Source organism: Rhipicephalus sanguineus, chromosome 6, assembly GCF_013339695.2.
Source record: "Rhipicephalus sanguineus isolate Rsan-2018 chromosome 6, BIME_Rsan_1.4, whole genome shotgun sequence".
NCBI classification, from domain to species: Eukaryota; Metazoa; Arthropoda; class Arachnida; order Ixodida; family Ixodidae; genus Rhipicephalus; species Rhipicephalus sanguineus.
In genome coordinates this window covers 164467269-164485916 of record NC_051181.1, presented here as the reverse complement: position 1 = coordinate 164485916, position 18648 = coordinate 164467269, and the positions used below count along the sequence as shown (strand labels likewise).

Below are 18648 nucleotides of genomic sequence, written 5' to 3'. Positions count from 1 at the left end.
CGTTGAAGAAAGTGCAACTCATTTTAGCTAACGATATCTTAGTCAGGTTATACCGTGAAAAAGATATTACCAATATAATCCGCTTTACATATAATAAGCCACGGAAACGTTGAAAGATGGCACTGTATCCGCCCTCGGTTATGTCCACGCGGGTTGATCAGTTTTGAGCAGATAAGCGGCTTTAACTGTGAAGCACGTAAATGTAATTCCTAAGTTTCCGACCTGACCAATGGCGATAGAAATGAAACGACTGTGTAATTTTGCATTAAAATCCCCTTCCATAAGAACAAATTTTTCCACACCTTTTAAATAAATAACAGTTGTATGCCTATCAAAATGTTGTTTAAGCTTTTGCCTTCGAAGTGTCCGTGGACTGCATTTTTTCACTTCGCCATCAGCAGCTTTGAGAAGATGTGGGCGCAAGGTATGAGGGTTGCTGATGGATCCTCTTGAAGGCACAGTCTTTCACTACAGCCTTCGCAACGCTCTCCGTGTGAATTGGAGCGTTGTCGTGAATCGAGCGAATGCCATGACGGAAAATCCTTTCGCCCTTTCTCGCTTATTGCGTCATGCAATTCATGTAAGCATGCGTGCCGAGTTGAGACTCATACGCGCTATGTCTCCGAGGCGGCAGTTTTGAAATCGCTTCGAGTTCTAGATTCCTGGCCGGAAATCTTCTAGAATTGCTCATACACAGGGACGCATTTTCTAGAAATGCTAGTACGAAACGTTATGGCTAATGCGTACCCTTGGTGCTCTAGCCGAGGAAGGCGAAGAGGAAATAAAGAAGGAGAGCCGCTCAGAACAAAATATTGTTTCAGGTGATTCCCGTGCCCAACCGTGCGCAGCTGATTCAAGACGCGAGCGACCTGGCTCAGTGAGTAATTTATGATTTATTTTATGACGTTTTTTCCGCGCATGCTCGGAAAAGATCGCTCATGGCCGAGCGATCAATCATGAACGTCCCTGATCTATGGAATTCTGCTCTCATTTTTCAAACATTTCTCGAAAATCCCTTTCGAGGACACTATCCGAAGACCTTTTTTTTTCTATTCGCCAGTAGGAGTACGTTTTGAATGCCAAAAATGTGCTACTAATAATAATTGCGAGTATTTGACGTGCCAAAACCACGATATAATCACGAGTCCTTAGCGGGGGACGTCGGTTTATTTTCGACCACCTGGCGTTCTTTAAGGGAACACTAAAGAGAGAAACGATTTTTCTCATATTTGGAAATTACGTCTTCCCTTTTCCGAAAGCATCATGCTTCCCGCGAGAAGACGTTTGGTAAGCGAGAAGGCGCGAAAAGAGAGGGAAAAAAAAAGAAAATGCGGGTGGCGACGTCACCTTGAGTGACGTCATAGATTTTGACGGCGTCTACTTGATCCTACGCAGTTACTAGTCAGTGAAAACTGGATACATTGTCCTCTGAGGAGGCCATAGACTTAACATATCAAGTTTTAGGAAATTTCGTTGAGGCACGTCGCCGAAATACGAAAAATACACTTTGAAATCCGTGACGTCACGCGCGGGGATTTCGGCTTCGGCGCGAAATTTAAAAACGAGTAGTTGACCTTGATTTTCTCCTTATTAATAAACATATGCTGATGAAATTAACGACACTAGAGTTCTCAGGGTACACTTTATGAATATAAACCCATTCATCGTTTCGCTTTAGCGTCCTTTTAAGCAGAAAAAGGGAAACACTGGAGCTGCTTTGATCTGAAATGCCTTCGGTAGGATCGCATTGAAAGCTGATAGCTATACGATACGCGCATGGGCTGAAGAAGCCTAGATCTAGACTCACGTGATGCACTGTACATTGGTGGGAGTGTTTGTGACTTCGCTGTGTCGCCTTGCTCGGTGCGCGCAGCTCGGGAGACTTGAGCTACGCGGTGGCCTATGGACATTCTGGACTACGTGCGTCACGAGACGGCGTACGCGCCGCTCAAGACGTCCCTGAACACGGTCGAGGTGCTCGACGGCCGGCTACGAGCTACGGACTTCTACGACAAGTGGCAGGTGCGCATGCGAACGAAGAAGGTATTTCAAGGGCTCGTTTCTTTGCTTGATGTTACAACTTTAATGAAAACCAAAGGACAATGAAGCCAAGGACGGTATAGGCAGTGGCGTAGCCAGGGGTGGCACACCGGGCCCGTGCCCCTCCGTAAGTTTTTTGCTCCCATGGGATACAGAGCACAAAATGACACTCGACCACACTTACCCGCCCGGACCCCACGTCGAATCAAGCCCCCCCCCCCCCCGCCCCCTGAAACAAATTTCTGCCTACACCACTGGGTATAGGGGGTGTTATTTGTACTCTTTTGATTGTATTGTCGTAATTGCGAATATAAATGCGAAGAAAGTAAAGCAGACAAAAAGACAACTTGCCGCCGGCAGGGACCGAACCTGCAACCTCCGGACAACGCGCCCGATACCAGTTGAGCTACGGCGAGCTACGAACGGCTACGAGTGACGCTGGCTAACACTCCTACCTGTGTTTGCATGCACATAAATACCCGATAAAGTGGACGGGAGGACGACCGCCGCCGCAGCTCAGTTGGTAGAGCATCGGACGCGTTATCCGAACGTTGCAAGTTCGTTACCTGCCGGTGGCAAGTTGTCTTTTTGACAACACAGTCAAAAGATCACAAATGACGTCCATTTTACCTGCCTTTGCTTCGTTGCCTGTTGGTTTTCATTAAGGGGCGCATGTGATGTGCTCCCAATAGACCATGCACACGGACTGCAATCCCGAAGGAGGAATTTCCCGCCGTCGTTACGCTCATTGATTTTTGCTACAGTGCATACCTGCGAAAATGAATTCCCATTGAACAGGTTTAATGTCGCTTTGATGCGAAGCGAGATCAACGTTGCCGGCAATATCTTATATAGGTGTCCAGGTGGTGATCCGAAATAATATATAAAAAATTGACTGTTTAGGAATGTTCACGATATGATTAAAAAAAGCCTTACCTAAGTTCCTGTCGTCTCCGTTCTTTTGTCTTGCAGGAGACGCATTACAAAAACTGCGAACGACGCTCGGAGCATAACCGCCCGTTGTTCCAGAAATTTGGGCAAGATTTATAGACACAGTTAACGATAACAGTTTTTGGTATTGCATAAGAATCGAGTATCAATGGGGAGTAATTGCCATCTTAATCAGTCATATTTAGGTATGCGTGTATACCTTTATTATATGTACACGCCAGGCTACTGCATGGGACCTGCTTTGCCCTTTTTTCAGAGCGGGGAGTCTGAATGTGCGACTTTATTCTCTCTATGCAGACTTACATGAACGGACTGTTGAAGTTCCACTTCGACCGCCTGCACTGGGAAGCCAGAAAAAATGAAAGCATGCTAATAAAGTGAGGCTAGACTGTTCGTCGCTTGCTCAACCGGATGAACACCGGCTGACAACCAACATTTCCTCGCAGGATGATCCGCAAAGACGTTGTTTTCTGGTCCTGCCAATACAATTATCAACCCTGTATCGAGGACTGCTTGAGAAGCTTCAAGACCTTCATGAACAGCCCTGTCCTCCTGAAAGAGTGAGTCGCTGTGGCTAATTAGAACGAAATGCGAACGCCACCATCCTGTGACCCTTTCAAGCACTGAAAGCGCGAACGAATATGAATAAGTATATGTATATACTTGCAAGCGATACGTGCACAGTCGTGTGAACGAGGGGGGCTGGCGGGACGCAGTCAACCCCCACCCCCACCCCCCAAAAAAAGTTTAAAAGGGCGGGGGGGGGCAATGTTTGCCCTATACTTTTACTTAGTATAATAAAAAGTATAAAAGTTGGCCGAGTTGGTGTTGGTTCATGATGAAAATGGGGGCGCGAATCACACGTCACACAAAAAAAGATGGACACGGACGCGCTACTAGCAACTAACTTTTCTTCATGAAAAAAAAAAAAAAACAGGGTTAAAACGCAGTTAGACCAGATAAATCCCACGTGTGGAGCCCTTGTGCCTGTGCACTTCTGGTGTTAGCCCAATCAGAGGCTTCTTTGCGCTCCTTGCAGCGCAACGCCAGTTGCGTAAACTGCCTGCCCATCAAAGAACTGTTGTGCTCCCGAAGACGCACCTTCCGGTTTGCCCAATGTGCGCCCTCCCGCACGACAACGGTATTCGGTACACAACGCCACTGGCGTAAGGAACACACCGTTTCACGTGCCTCTCTTATCGCACCGCTCAGGTTTGCCTATTTGCTTGCCTCAAGCGGAGCAAGTGTGGCCAATCTTCTCTTCCGCGGAGAACACGACTCCGTACCTTGAGGCCACTCTCTTAATGCCGTGCGAAAGCCAGTGGACGTACGAGAGCAAATACGGGAGTGGACATACGGGACATACGGGGCCAGCACAAGCCCGCCACGGGAGGCGTCCACACCCCCACTGCGCATGCGCGTCCCCTCCCCCTATCTCTCCTCGCCTACGCTGCCCCCTTCTCGCGCGCCTCATTCTCTCTTGCGCAACGCCGCGATGAGCGCCCTCCTACGCTCCCCCCCCCCCTCTCGCACGCCCTGGACGCTACACTTCACCGACCACAAGCCCGTCGTCTTCAAAGCGCCGCGTGCACCGACGCTAGGAATCGCATACGGTGTCTAAATAAAGACTCAACCACCACGTACAAAACGTCTCTCTCTCCTCTCTTATACGTTCTCAATACATTCTCATTCGTCCTCTCAATAACTTACACCATCTCCCGCTCAAGCGAACCATCTCCCCGCTGCTTCGCATCCACACATGGTTCCCTTTAGCGGGAGATGGTCTAATTTTTTTTGCTGTTTCTTAAGCTGTGAACACTCCTGTCTGAAGAAGGCGCATTTTCATTTCTTTTTTTTATGACAATGCGAGATATTTCGAGCAACTTAGCAAGTCGTTGTAATGAAGCAGTGCCAAGCAGGAGCTTCACCATATCTTTCCCAGGAGTTTCGTTATCGTACGCGGCGATTAGAGACAACGAAGTACACGCTAGATCGCAACGAATGGAGGGCTTGAAATCGAGAGAAAGGAGGCAGAGTTCGTCGTTGGGGTGGTTATTCTATCATGGAACAGCCAGCGAGGGACAGAAGATTGCGTAATCTTGATTTTAACTCTTTCGAAACGTGCCGCTAAGACCCTTCTACGCTGTGCCGGTCAACGCTCGCGCGATAACCTTCAAGTTGCGCTCGACTGTACACTGGGCAAACCGGAAGGTGCGTCTTCGGGAGCACTACGGTTTTTTGGTAGGCAGGCCGTTTACGCATCTGGCGTTGCGCTGCAAGGAGTGCAAAGAAGGTAGCCGCTGCTTGGGCAAACAACAATGCACAGGCACAAGGGCTCCACACGGAGGCAGGTTACAGAGGCTTTCCACATCGGGAGGGAGGGGCCAAGCTGCATTAGTCATCCGTCTATTCATCTGCAGCAGGGTGAGATAGCCTTTCTAGCACGACACGTGAGATAATCGTGCTGAGCGCTGGTTTTTGTAATCTTTACGTCGACTCGTTGGGCTTTATCCGGTCTAACTGCGTTTCAAATAATTTTTTCCTGAATAAAGAAGTAAGTTGCTCGTAGCGCGTCGTCCTGTGTCCATCTTTTCTTGCGTGCCGTGTGATTCGCGCTGCCTTTTCACCATGGACTTTTACCCACTCGGACCTGTCCCGCCATTGTTTAAAGAGCAGGGTTATGGCCACGCAGGTTTTTGACAACAGTGGCGGCCGAACGCCCTTAGTGTTGCATTCCAAGAGCTGTTTACTTCCCATCTTTACTCCCGGAAAGCCAAGGACCAAAGGCAGACCATTGTGAGAAGCAGGGGCGTAGCCAGAAATTTTTTTCGGGGGGGGGGGGGGGTTCAATCATACTTTATGTATGTTCGTGCGTGTGTTTGTATGTGAGCGTGTATATATACACAAGCAAAACTGAAAATTTTCGGGGGAGGTTTGAAACCCCCCAACCCCCCCCCCCCCCGTCTACGCCCCTGGTGAGAAGCGGGTCATCACTTCATTTACATTTTTTCATCCATTCTTAAGCATGTCTGTTAGACTCGATCAACGAAGGGGGGGGGATGAGAAAAAGCTTTTCGCCCCTCCTTCCTCCTGATGGGGAATGCTGCGCACGCCTGTAGATACGTGAACTGGTTTACAACACAATGGTGACGACTTACTGTCGAGGGGCTTTGTGTGCTGTGCCTCTCGTGCTGCTGACTTCGCCTTAACTCAGACTTACGCCTAACCGATTACGTATACGGTCCAATCTCGTTGTAACGAAGTCGCATTGGCACCATAAGTTGGTTAGTTATATCCGATATTCGTTGTAACAGTATATAAAAACCGACAGGGACCTGCCGGCGGCAAGTTATCTTTTCGTCCACTTTACTTTCTTCACATTTATAGTCCTAATTATTACAAATAACATCCCCTATATTTTCCTAGGTATTATTGTTTGTTAGTTCTCATTAATCTAGTAGAACTAGCCGCTTCCCTGTCTCCTTTACCGTTTACTGTGTTCGTCTGTTTTTGGCTGGATATGTTTTTTTTTGTAGACAAACCTGAGCTTTCTGTATTTGTCTGCTTATCTTAAGGGCCAGTGGTGGGGCCTGTATAATCAGCGCTGCATTCGGTATCTCGCTACCGCTTCGCTTTTTCAGTTTTCATTCATTCGCTCCTAATCTTTGCTATACAAATTGGCCATCCACGGCGTTTGCGACGTTAGCGAAAATTCATTGCGTTTTTAAAGGACGTTGCGCAGTGAGTGTCATACAAATGAAATACAAAGTAGAACACAAAGTAGAAGTAGAGATACAAAGTAGAACAGTAAATACACAAAGTAGAAATACAAAGTAGAACAGCTGTCACTTGCGATATAACCCGAGTGTACCATCTCGCGCCGCCAACTATGTGGTTGCCAGCGATGGCTTAGGCCTCACAATAAGTTTGCAAGCAGAAGTCATGCTGACATTACGCGTGGTGGTGAAAGCGAAAGATGGCGTCTTGCTGGGCCTTAGCCTGTTCCTGTTTGAATTGTGCATGACTGTACGTGCAGCCCCTGACGCTGCATGAGCGCGCCTGCATGTTTTAGGAGAAACCGCTACGAGGCGCTCCGTGACGGCAACTGCAGTTATATTTTTTTTTGCAAAAAAAGAAAAAAAACAGCTTCACCTATGGCTCATTCTTATGAGCGCCTTATGCATATGGTTGAAGTTAAATACCTGAAAAACTTATAACTGGATGGAAAGTGACGTGGAAGTCGTAGATTACAATATAATAATTGAGTTACTTTATTATCAGCCTATGTTATGTCCACTGAAGGACTGAAGCCTACAGTGGACTTCCAAAAGAGAAGTAACGGAGTTACTTTTATGACGTACTAATTGGTAACTGATCAATTGCATTTGTATTGAAGCAATTGTAATTATAATCAATTGAATTTTTGCTGTCGCCTTACGTGAAAGGGACATCATTTGTTTCGAGCTGGAGAACCGCCGGCGTTCGGCGGTAAGCGCTCATCCCAACGCTAACAAACCTATCGACATCGAGAACCTACGCCCGATCTTTCACTCCTTGTGCGTGGGAAAGCTGTTCCAACACATGGTGCAGGACCACATGATCCCGTGCCTAGAAGATAACGGACACATTCCGGACACCGCGATTGGCTCCAGATAGCAATCCTCAACGCACGACGTAACCCTACTACTCACAGAAGAGCTGATCGAAGCAAGTACTCCATGTAGACATCAAGGTGGCTTTCGATAACGTTAGCCACGACGCAATGCTCAACAACCTCGAAGGCACTGGCTGCAACGCCTACGCATTGGCGAGCTGACGGACAGCGCGGCAACCGTGTGGATATGCAACATCCGCAGCGAAAGCCTTCGACTTCCAAACAGAAGTATCCAACAAGGGTCGGTCATATCACCGCTGCTCTTCAACGTGGCTCTCTATCAATGCTACTCGAGACCATACCAGATCTGCCGCATGCGATGTGCACTAACACCACGCTCCGTACCGGAGCTTCGAACACTGGGAGGCAAGAAGCTGTCTACAAGACGCCGTAGACACAATTAAAAGCTATCTCCGAAGCGCCAGCCTCCGCATGCACCCTCGAGAAGTCTGACCATGTCGTCCTGAAAGCAAGAACGAGATGCAGTCTACCCATTAACAAAGAGCACGACTCCAGCGTCACATTCAGTTCAGCAGGACAGCAAACTCGAAAGTCGAGAATCTACGAATACTTGGATTTCACATCTACAAAAACGTAAAGGAAGCGTCGACGCAAACGATCCCAACGGACCGTTCGCCTCTCACGCGCCTCGCCAAGCAATCACAAACCAAAGAAGCGGGCTCGAAGGAACATCCGCATAGAAACGCATACACTGTCAGCGTCGTAGACTCCTGGGGTAGCGAGTTAGCTTCGGCCACCGTCAACCCAGGAACGACGAAAGAAGCAGCAATCGCTGTCGCCTTCACCACATGCGCAGACGGAGCGGTCATCTTCACCGACTCTCAGGCCTCCTGCAGGATCTTTTCGATAACTTTTTGTGACTACTTCCTTTTCGGCCGCACTGCGCCTTTTCACGTGGTAGTCGGTGTTTGTGTTGTCTTGATTTCGTGCCTTGTTTGGACGCCCACCTTCTTTTATGATGAATTCTTGAATTAAGGAATGAAATAACAAATCCATGAAGCTTTGCCGAAATCGCCTCCCGCCGGCAGATATTGCGCCGCTCTATCATTGTGACACCCTCACCGACGCAGTGCTCTGAGGCGCGACCTGACGGGCACGCTGGTGACGCTCTGCCACGGCATTCGGCTGGGCGACAACACAGGACTGGCGCTTCCTGGCCGACCACATCCGCGACGCCAGCAGCGCGGAAGAGGCCCATGTCATCGTGAGCGCCCTGGGATGCACCGGCGAAACCAGAACCTGCTAAGGTATACTCAATCCTATTTGCTGCCATCGCATACTAGCAGAAACAGTAACCGATGAGCGTAACCAGGTGGCGCCTGACAGCTGTACACCTATAACCAATTCATAAACATGTATTCGCTCGCTTACTTGATATAAGAGGCTTTTTAGAAGAGTAGCGTAGCGATTTGGGCGAGTTGGATTATATTGATGCTGGTACTACAGAGAAACGAGCGGACTCACGAGCGCCTGACTAGCAGCTGGTATTCAGCGCTCGTGTGCCCATTTTTTCTGCGTCCTTGTGTCTTTGAGCTGTAGTGCAAGATGCTTCCCGTCATCCTCAGGTTGTCATTCTCTCTGCATGGATACGTTCCAGTCGATGTAAAGCTCTGGCTCGGATGAGGGCGCTGAACAAGGTTCCCGTGTACTTCGACATTGTTGTAGCAGATATACATATATAAAAAACAATTGTACATTACTCCTGTCACGTACGCCCAACGGATCTGGCTCTATATCAGAAATAACAGGCTGCAATAAGGTGCTGCATTGAGCGAAACTAATTTGAGACTGGATGAACATTGAGACGGTATGATTTTTGAGGACAGGTCGAGGGCCATGGGGTACATGGGAAAATGCAGTGCTGTTCCTTCTTGTGGTCGCAACCTCCGCCAGTGGCACATGAGTAGCTACGGAAAGTTTGAAGCCTTTGAGGTTTCTCGTATATACTTCCGTAACTGAAGCTGGCTGTAGTATTTTTACACGTTAACAACGTTCATGCCCATCATGCCCACGTGATGTCAAATGAATCTTTTTCATAAAACGGGGGGCGAAACTGCATGCTTATCGCTGTGGTACAAGCTTTCTTTCTTTCTTTCCTTCTTTCTTTCTTTCTTTCTTTCTTTCTTTTCTTTCCTTCTCTTCTTTCTTCTTTCTTCTCTTTCTTTCTTTCTTTCTTTTCTTTCTTTCTTTCTTTCTTTCTTTCCTTTCTTTCTTTTTCTTTCTTTTTTCTTTCCTTTCTTTCTTTCTTTCTTTCTTTCTTCTTTCTTTCTTTCTTTCTTTCTTTCTTTCTTTCTTTCTTTCTTTCTTTCTTTCTTTCTTTCTTTCTTTCTTTCTTTCTTTCTTTCTTTCATTTTTCTTTCTTCAAGCTCTCCTTATTAGGGTTTCGCGGTGCATTCTTGCAGCTCTTGCAAAATTTTCTGCATGGAAGACGCCAGCTAGTTTCACTCGGGCAGGCCAAGAGCGATTTCCTATTAATAAAATCCGGTTTTTGTGAACGATCTCGTTGATGTGGTCCCGGCTGGTTTATATCAATATGCAGATGACACTTTCATTATAGCTAAGGCAACTAACTTTATGCATGCCATTACTTCATTAGAGGCAGTGGCAACTAAGGCTATGGACTGGTTTTCTGCTAATTTAATTAAAGTTAATACGTCTAAGACAAAACTAATTTGTTTTTACAGCCCTTTGAAAAAATTAGAAATCAGTTATTCGTTTTGTACTGCACGATTCAAAATGTTCTTGTTTGTGTAAAACCCTTAAAGTATGGGGCTTCTGTAAAGTATCTTGGTCTATATTTTGACAGCGCAAGAGAAGGAGAAAATACAGACGAATTCATAAATATTTTCGCTCGCAGCTTGCTGTCGTTTTCCATGCGCAACATGACGAGCCTGAATAAGAACATGGAAAACTCGGTGGGCTACTTCTTCGAGAGCGCCTCCTACTCCAACGAGGGCAGCGACCTCACGCTCAAGTTCTTCATTGAAAACAGGAAAGCGCTGCTGGACAAGTGAGCACCGAAAGAATTCTCTGTCCTTCTCCCTCCCGGGCTCTACGAGAAAAAAAAAAAAAAAAGAAAAATACCTGTTACTCTTTTTGGTGACTTGCCGCACAGTACAGGGTGTTCTTTTTTTTTAAACAATACAGCTTTTTCACAAAAATCCTATGATAGTAAGGCTCCTGTCGTTTTCGCTCACGAACTTGATGTGGAATTTTTTTGCCGCAGGTAAAATGACACTCTTACATGTAATTAACAAAAAAACTCGTTAATTAACGTTTAAATGATTGACTTAGAGTAGCTGTTTATATTAGAATGTTGTAGTGCACGACATGGCATACCCACTTTTTAGAAATCACAGAAGTTGCACGTAATTCGAGATGTTCAGATCTAAATTAAAGGGCGATACCGAAACTGATCGCGCACAAAGCGCAACCACTCTGTGACGTCAGACCTGATCTACCCGCGATAAGAAAGTGACGAAATTTGAACGAAGGCGGGTCGTGAACGTATCTTTTCGTGAAAAGCGGCAAGTCATCTTACTTGCGCCAGCGGATCACCTTACTTTTGCCTATAGCGTTTGGTGCTTAGAGCGGTCTTCTTGCGCACAGCTCGAAAAAAAAAAAAGATATCAACCTTTCTCTGTGAAGCATAAAACTCGGTGGCAGACACTGCGGCGTTTCTTATTGCAGACAGGCGAAAGGGTTTTTCGCGCTTGTTTATAGTTTAAGAGAGAGACAGATAAGCATCGCACCCAAAGAATAAGCCGTCTACTAGCGCATTTCAGAATGCTTGCCGATTTTCCTGACCAGATTCTGCTTCGGTGCGCCTTCATTCAAATGTCACTTCCGTGTCATGTGTAGTTCCGGTCTTACGTAACAGGAAGGCCGCTTTTCCTGCGCGCCGGGCGCGGTCAGTTTCGATATCGCCCTTAAAGTTCAATTATGGACATCACGAATTGCGTGCAGCTTTCGTGAGTTCTCAAACATGGATATGCGAAAATTGGCACACATAAGAACCCTCTAATATAAACGACTAAAATTTAATTAAGAAGTTTTGTTAAAAATGACAGGAATCTGACTGTCATATAATTTTGATAAAAGATCTGTATTGTTTAGAAAAAAGATTGTTGATCCCTCCGTCATAGGAATCGGAATAACACCAAAGTAAAGCGTGCCCATACAGAAGTAACTGAATGTTTACTGTACATTGATATAAGAGAGTTTGCACAATGTATATTGATGTCTGGCAGCTATAGCACCGTTTAACGTGGATGCACCAACTTTGATCCCGACGAATAACGTGCATGTTAAATGATTACACAGACCCTCGTGGTAGCTGTAGTAGTTAACGGTGAAAGTGTAATCAGAGGACGAGGTGCGATAGCCAGAAGAGCGTCGCATTTTGGACGCAGAACTTGCTCGCCATCCCGTGGCATGTTAAAATGCAATTGAACACCACGGCCGGACTAGAGGGAAACGCAAAGCGCTTCGTGCCCCCCCCCTCTCCCCCCCCCCCCCCCCCCCACCGGCCGCGATTTTTATAACGCGGTGTAACAGCCAGGTGAGGCAGGTGCGCGTCGCAGATCTATTTTTGGTTTGGATTAGCGTGATGCTATGAGCGAGGCAGCCGAGACAGTCAGGATGATAACGTAAGAAGCAGTAATAGCGCAGAGGAATCTGACATCCACCAGTATTAACAGGAGAAGTAAAGAAAGCCCCTAAAGGGAAATGCAAAGAGGCAAAGCCGCTGGTGAGGATCAGGTAACATCAGACCTGTTGAAAGACGGTGGAGAGATTATGTTAGAGAAACTGGCCACCCTGTATACGAAGTGTCTACTCGACAGGGAGGCTACCAGAATCTTGGAAGAATGCCAACATCATCTTGATCATAAGAAAGGGGACGTCACGGACCTGAAAATTACGAGGCCCATCAGCTACTGTCGTTGTCTACAAGCTATTCACAAAGTAATTGCTAACAGAATTAAACGACATTAGAGTTTAATCAACCAAGGGACCAGGCAGGATTTCGTACAGGCTTCTCAACAATAGACCCATATTCATACTATCAATCAGGTGATAGAGAAATGCGCGGAATACATCCAACCCCTATACATAGCCTTCATAGATTACGAGAAGGCATTTGATTCGGTGGAGACATCAGCAGTCATGCAAGCACTGCGGAATCAGGGCATCGACGAAGCCTATATAAACATAATGGAAGAAATCTACAGCGCATCCACAGCCACTATAGTCCTTCATAAAGAAAGCGACAGAATCCCAATAAAGAAAGGCGTACGACAGGGAGACACGATCTCTCCAATGCTATTCACCGCGTGTTTACAGGAGGTTTTCAGGGCCCTAGATTGGGAAGAATTAGGGATAAGAGTTAATGGAGAGTATCTCAGTAACCTGCGCTTCGCTGATGACATTGCATTGATGAGTAACGCGGGAGACGAATTACAGCTCATGATTACTGAACTGGATACGGAAAGTAGAAGAGTAGGTCTGAAAATTAATATGCATAAAACTAAAGTAATGTGGAACAATCTTGGCAGAGAACAGCGCTTCGCGATAGGTGGCGAGACGCTGGAAGTTGTAAAGGAGTACGTCTACTTAGGACAGGTAGTAACCGCGGAGCCGAACCATGAGAGTGAAATAACTAGAAGAATAAGGATGGGATGGGGCTCATTCGGCAAGCATTATCAAATCATGAATAGTAGTCTACCACTATCTCTCAAGAGGAAGGTATATAACAGCTGCATCTTACCGGTACTTACCTACGGAGCAGAAACCTGGAGACTTACAAAGAGGGTTCAACTTAAATTGAGGACGACGCAGCGAGCGATGGAAAGGAAAATGATAGGTGTAACCTTAAGAGACAGGAAGAGAGCAGAGTGGGTCAGGGAACAAACGGGGGTTAAGGATATCATAGTTGAAATTAAGAAGAAGAAATGGATATGGGCCGGCCACGTAGCACGTCGGCAGGATAACCGGTGGTCATTAAGGGTAACTGACTGGATTCCAAGAGAGGGCAAACGCGTGAGGGGAAGACAGAAAATTAGGTGGGTAGATGAGATTAAGAAGTTTGCAGGTATAACGTGGCAACAGAAAGCACAGGACCGGGTTGATTGGCGGAACATGGGAGAGGCCTTTGCCCTGCAGTGGGCGTAGACAGGCTGATGATGATGATGATGATGATGATGATGAGCGAGGCCGACGCTTTTACGACGCTTGGGCTAAGATCGCCACCTCGCGGTGTGTTAAGGCATTGACAAAATTGAATTTCTATTGAAAACGCGTCGAATGGGACGGACGTGTAAAGCGTTGCAGGTGTTAATCGCGGAGGCCACAGTAATGACGAATTACTTTACCGCTCCCAGAGAGCAACACCATCCCGCCGACCGGGAGAGTGGTAGATATAAAAGGCGCGTTTGTAAAGCCTCTAGAGCCTGTGACCGTGGCGCAGTGGATAGCGTGCCCGGCATCTGTTGCTGCGGACCGAGCGGTCGTGAGTTCGATGCCCGTTGACGGAACTTTTTTTCTTTGCCATCTGGTCGTGTAAATTTTTTGACGTCATTTCCGTGACGGAAATACGTCACTGAAGTCATGGTGGACCCCGGCATGAAACACTTTCGTGTTAAAACCCTGTATTTAAGTTTCTTCAAAGACGGCTACGAGGTGCAGGTAATCAGGTAAAAAGAGTAACATGTAATGTATCTCTTTCTCAGAATGCAGGCAACTCATGAGATTATAATGGCAGAGATCGTGGTGTTTCCGCGACCGACCATGCAGCGCGCGCTGTAGTACGCTGAATGCGCGCGTCTTTGTACGGCCGCCATCTTGTAACATGAATCCCTACCAACAACCTCAGTTTTTTGTCATTCTTAGCTCTCTGCTGCACCTGATCGGCATGTGTATTGTATATCCCTATAGGTATGGGCAGAGCCCGTCGCTTAAGGACACCATCTGGTTTGCGATACAAGGCATTCGCAAAAGTGAAGACCTGAAACAGGTACGTCATTCCCACCTCTGCAAAAAAAAAAAGCTATTCGAACCAGGCCTTGTGCGCGTCAAATCACTTATTGATTTGGGCGTCCATTTGTGTAGCAGCCCTTTCGTTTACTTCAGATGCATTTGTATTTATTGGTTAAAACATCTAATCACCGTGGCCAACAACCTTCTGGAACTCCGCATTTCGTGTCTCGCACCGATGACGAACTTCCGAACACAATATAATTATGACACCCCTCACTGAAAATATTGCCGTGTAAACCTAACGGCTAAGCAGTCGGACAGTGCCTTGAATTTTCGTGTCGTCATAGTTAAAGTTTGTCAGTGCTTATCGCCAATTAATAGTTTTTTTAGGATTTTTTGCTCAACGTACTTGTATAATATTTCTAGAAATTCATACAGTTATCACCGTTATTTCCTTATTTGATTTGGCTACTAGACAAAGCATGCTCCTCGCTTGCAGGCAGAGTTCAAATGGAGCAGTGGGAACATTTTTAGTATACTTACTTACGTTTTTCCGGTGCGGATATGCATTGTTGTGACGTCACTCGCGCGCGCGTGTTTCCGTATTCCAAAACCGCATGCAGTAGCGGAATTTTCGGTTGCCATCGCATACGGCAGAGTCACGTGACCTGAGTGGGAACGTATGACGTCATTGGAAGAGCGGCACGTCGCTGTCGATACTGGTTCTGGCAGTATAGCCAGGTGAGTGAACCTTCCTGTACCATCCATGGAACGCGATATTCGCTCGCAGCGCCGGACGAACGCCTGGTGTTTGGGGGCGGTACTAAAGAAGGCGGCGCATTGCAGACACGCACTGGAGGACGCCATCTTGATGAGGACTGAGGATACGAGTGGCGAGGGGGGGGGGGCGATTTAGCGCGTCAAATTCAATTGGGATGCACCAGCAAGCAAAGTTGAGCGAGTGGAAGGTATTCAGATGGTGAGCGCGCGACCTTCTTCCTGTTGCGCAACTCGCCATATGACTAAAACGGCAATCGTTGCGCTCTGATTGATGAAAGCTTGCCCATCCACCTATTTTTGCACCACTTTTTCTAAGTAAGACTGTTTTTGTTTACGTGTACACATAAATTAGAGAAGAATAAATACCAGAGTTTGTTTGAATGTTTTATTGCCTAAACGTACCAATCATACAGTAAAAACACAACCTGAATATTTTACGCTACTGCTGCAACCGCATCCTGATATGCCGCGCAAGCATAGAAAAACAAAAGGAGCAGCCTGCAGATCGTACCTTTCGTCCGCCGGGATCCGAAAGAATTTTATGCCGGTGTCGCGGGAAGAATTTCGACACCACTCAGCACAGCATGATTTGTGATGACGGCGCGAATCCATTCATGCGCCTCTTTCGCTGAAGCTTGCAAGGGTTTCGCCAGTTTCGCTGAAACAAATTTTACGGTGGTAGAAGCGGCCTTTGGGACACCGTAGGTCGTAGCACACATGGGCGTGCGACAAGAAACGCCCTTTTACGCCGTGAGAGATAGAACGCCGCAGTTCCCGTTTTCCACTCCGGGTGGCGCTCGTATTTTCGCAATCTCGAACTGCAACCTTTAGGTTCGCTTGCGTATTAAAAACTCCGGAGTTAATAGGTAACCTGGTAGTAAATAAAAAAATAAAACAACAATGTCCATTTATGCTCGTAGGTAGTACAGCCCCCAAACACTAGGATCGCTGCGGTCACGGGACAGAAAAACCGCGAAGTTTCATCCCCCTGGTATAGCGATGCTGGTAGAATAGCGAGTATCGCGAAGCGGCACGGCATAGGTTATTGGCCCCCTAGAGACGCTGGCGAACCACTGTCACCGGCAAAATAGCAATACTTTGCAACGCCAGGAAGAGCCTTTTTTTTCATTCAAATTTTGGCGGTGGTATGACGACATACGTGACGACGTTTTCGCTCAGGCCACGTGACTCTGCCGCACGTGACGGCGAGCGGAACTTACGCTGCTGCGCTTTTCAGGATGTGGAAACGCGCCTCGCGGTCGCGTAAACCGCAACGGTCGCTCAGATCGTTTAAAATGGGGGGAGAAGTTCCTAAAATTAATGCTACGCGCATTTGAAGTATACTGCGGTATGCAGATGGAGCACTTCTTGGCGACCAATGTGGAGAGCAAGAAGGCGGGCAAGAAGCTGACGCGCACTTTCCAGACGGCGCTGGAATTGGCCAGGGCCAACATCAACTGGGTGCGCAAGAACGCACGGGTCATCGAGAACTGGCTCGACAACAGGCTCGCCCACGCAGACGACGCCAAGAGCGATGGCCGGCCAGCAGCCGGAGCATAACATTGCTGTTTGAGGCGCAGATTTGACCGAAGAATAAAGCCCGCCCATGTGGGGAAAGTATTACTTTATTAGACGGAGTTCAGTGATTGCCTATCTCGGCACTCCTCCTATACTTCGTCATCAAGTTCATGATGATTCCGCCCCTTTTAATGAACACTTGCTCCCCGAAGTTGCGGCGCAAAACATTGACACTGGGGTTGACCACAGCCGTACTCGACGTATTCCTCTCGCATTCAACTGCGCCCCCCTATAGTTTACCAGCTATGTTTACCAGCTGGTAAGCGTTAATGCGGGGAGCGTATCCTATCGCATTGCGAGTGCTGACGTCAGTGAACGTTGCGATCGGCTAGATATGTGCCTACCGTACGGTACGGTACGAAGAACTTTATTCAAAGCATCCTGAGAAGTGCCACCCTTTTGGGTGACACCGCGGGGCGCTCCCACGTGGGGACAGTTAGACCTAGCCAAACTGCCTACCGTCATTCAAGAAAATGGTGTCGGTTACACCTTTGACACGCTGTGCGATGGGTTCGTTGGAATGTAGAGCACATAGAGCACGACTTTTATTGACGGCGCATATTAGGGTAGAGAGCGCATTTTATTATTTTCAGAAAGACATTACAGATGCAAGCGCAACCGCCATGCGCGAAAGAAACCAGACCAGTCCACAGAACGCTATTCGTTAACTCGATAATAAAACGTACTTAAGCTTGTGGGCGATCGGTGTGGCTTTTGAAGAAGCGTTTTCCCACTTCAATTATATCATGTGTGATGCAATTTCTGCATTTTGTGATGATTCTACGTTGTTGTGGACGTTGCAGCGCAGGCACACGTACTTCAATGGGCTCAAGTACATTCATCAATTTCGCGATTCACCTTGTACTTGCGTTCTTCCAATCATTCCTTGACTCAACGTCCTGTCTGCCCGATGTAATATTTTACACAAGCCAGATAAATCTTATCGATTCTGTGATTTGCTCACTCCTCTAAATTTCTTTTGGTGTTTGACGTAGTACAAGGAACACCAAATAGTGGAAGAGCCATTTTCCACAGGATGCTAAATTTTTTCTGGCCTTGAATTAGGCACGTTGTGGAACATTTTTCAAATATGCGCGCAATTCTGGGCATGTAAAATATTGCAGCGGCTTTTTGTATTTTAGGAGGTGGGCTACTCGCTTTTACATCATGATCGGATAAAAGCGCACAGCAGGCCTTCGGCGACAGAAGCTTGTACAAGGGTTGGATAATCTGCAGAGTCCCCGGTGGGTCGAAATTTCTGGAGCCCTTCACTACGGCGTCTGTCAATATCGTATCGTGGTTTTGGGGCATAAAACTCCGGAAATATTATAATAATCCACAGTGGAAAACCTTTTTGAGTTCACTCGATAGCTGTATACCATCTTCTGTTCGCAGGGTTTTGTTTGGGAGTTTATAAGCCATGAACGAACAACGCAACGTTTCACAAATGTAAAGCTAACGGAAAGTAGCAGCTTATTTCCACGTGGGTTGTTCAAGTATAAAACCTTGTTGCATGATTCTCCGAAGATTCACGTCCCATATTAAGAGCAGGAAAAATATCAGATGCACCTGGGAATCGTTAAGACGTTAGCATTTATTTATGGCATCTAAAACAGATTTCTGAAGTTTTTGTAGAATCACTGGTAATG

General features: G+C 46.9%; 2 protein-coding genes across 2 annotated transcripts in view; both read left to right on the top strand.

Annotated features, from left to right (window-relative positions):
- Nucleotides 1-8901, top strand: part of LOC119396979 (aminopeptidase N) — a 47149-nt gene extending 38248 nt beyond the window's left edge. The window contains exons 15-19 of the mRNA XM_049416664.1: nucleotides 822-877; nucleotides 1874-2022; nucleotides 3289-3368; nucleotides 3438-3551; nucleotides 8737-8901. Coding sequence (XP_049272621.1) covers nucleotides 822-877; nucleotides 1874-2022; nucleotides 3289-3353 — 270 coding nt within the window. The 3' untranslated portion in view covers nucleotides 3354-3368; nucleotides 3438-3551; nucleotides 8737-8901. The remainder of the gene's footprint in view (nucleotides 1-821; nucleotides 878-1873; nucleotides 2023-3288; nucleotides 3369-3437; nucleotides 3552-8736) is intronic.
- Nucleotides 8902-10521: 1620 nt separating this feature from the next.
- On the top strand, nucleotides 10522-17031 carry LOC125758812 (aminopeptidase N-like). The gene is made up of 3 exons (XM_049416455.1): nucleotides 10522-10676; nucleotides 14600-14678; nucleotides 16778-17031. Exons 1-3 carry the CDS (start codon nucleotides 10540-10542, stop codon nucleotides 16979-16981), a joined length of 420 nt encoding a protein of 139 aa, XP_049272412.1. The 5' UTR covers nucleotides 10522-10539; the 3' UTR covers nucleotides 16982-17031.
- Nucleotides 17032-18648: the final 1617 nt, after the last annotated feature.

Bases quoted from the DNA above. Each gene is read 5' to 3' on its own strand.
- LOC125758812 (XM_049416455.1), top strand. From the start codon at position 10,540: ATGCGCAACATGACGAGCCTGAATAAGAACATGGAAAACTCGGTGGGC. The intron at 10,677-14,599 runs GTGAGCACCGAA...ATATCCCTATAG, and splicing joins AGGAAAGCGCTGCTGGACAA to GTATGGGCAGAGCCCGTCGC. The intron at 14,679-16,777 runs GTACGTCATTCC...TGCGGTATGCAG, and splicing joins AAAGTGAAGACCTGAAACAG to ATGGAGCACTTCTTGGCGAC.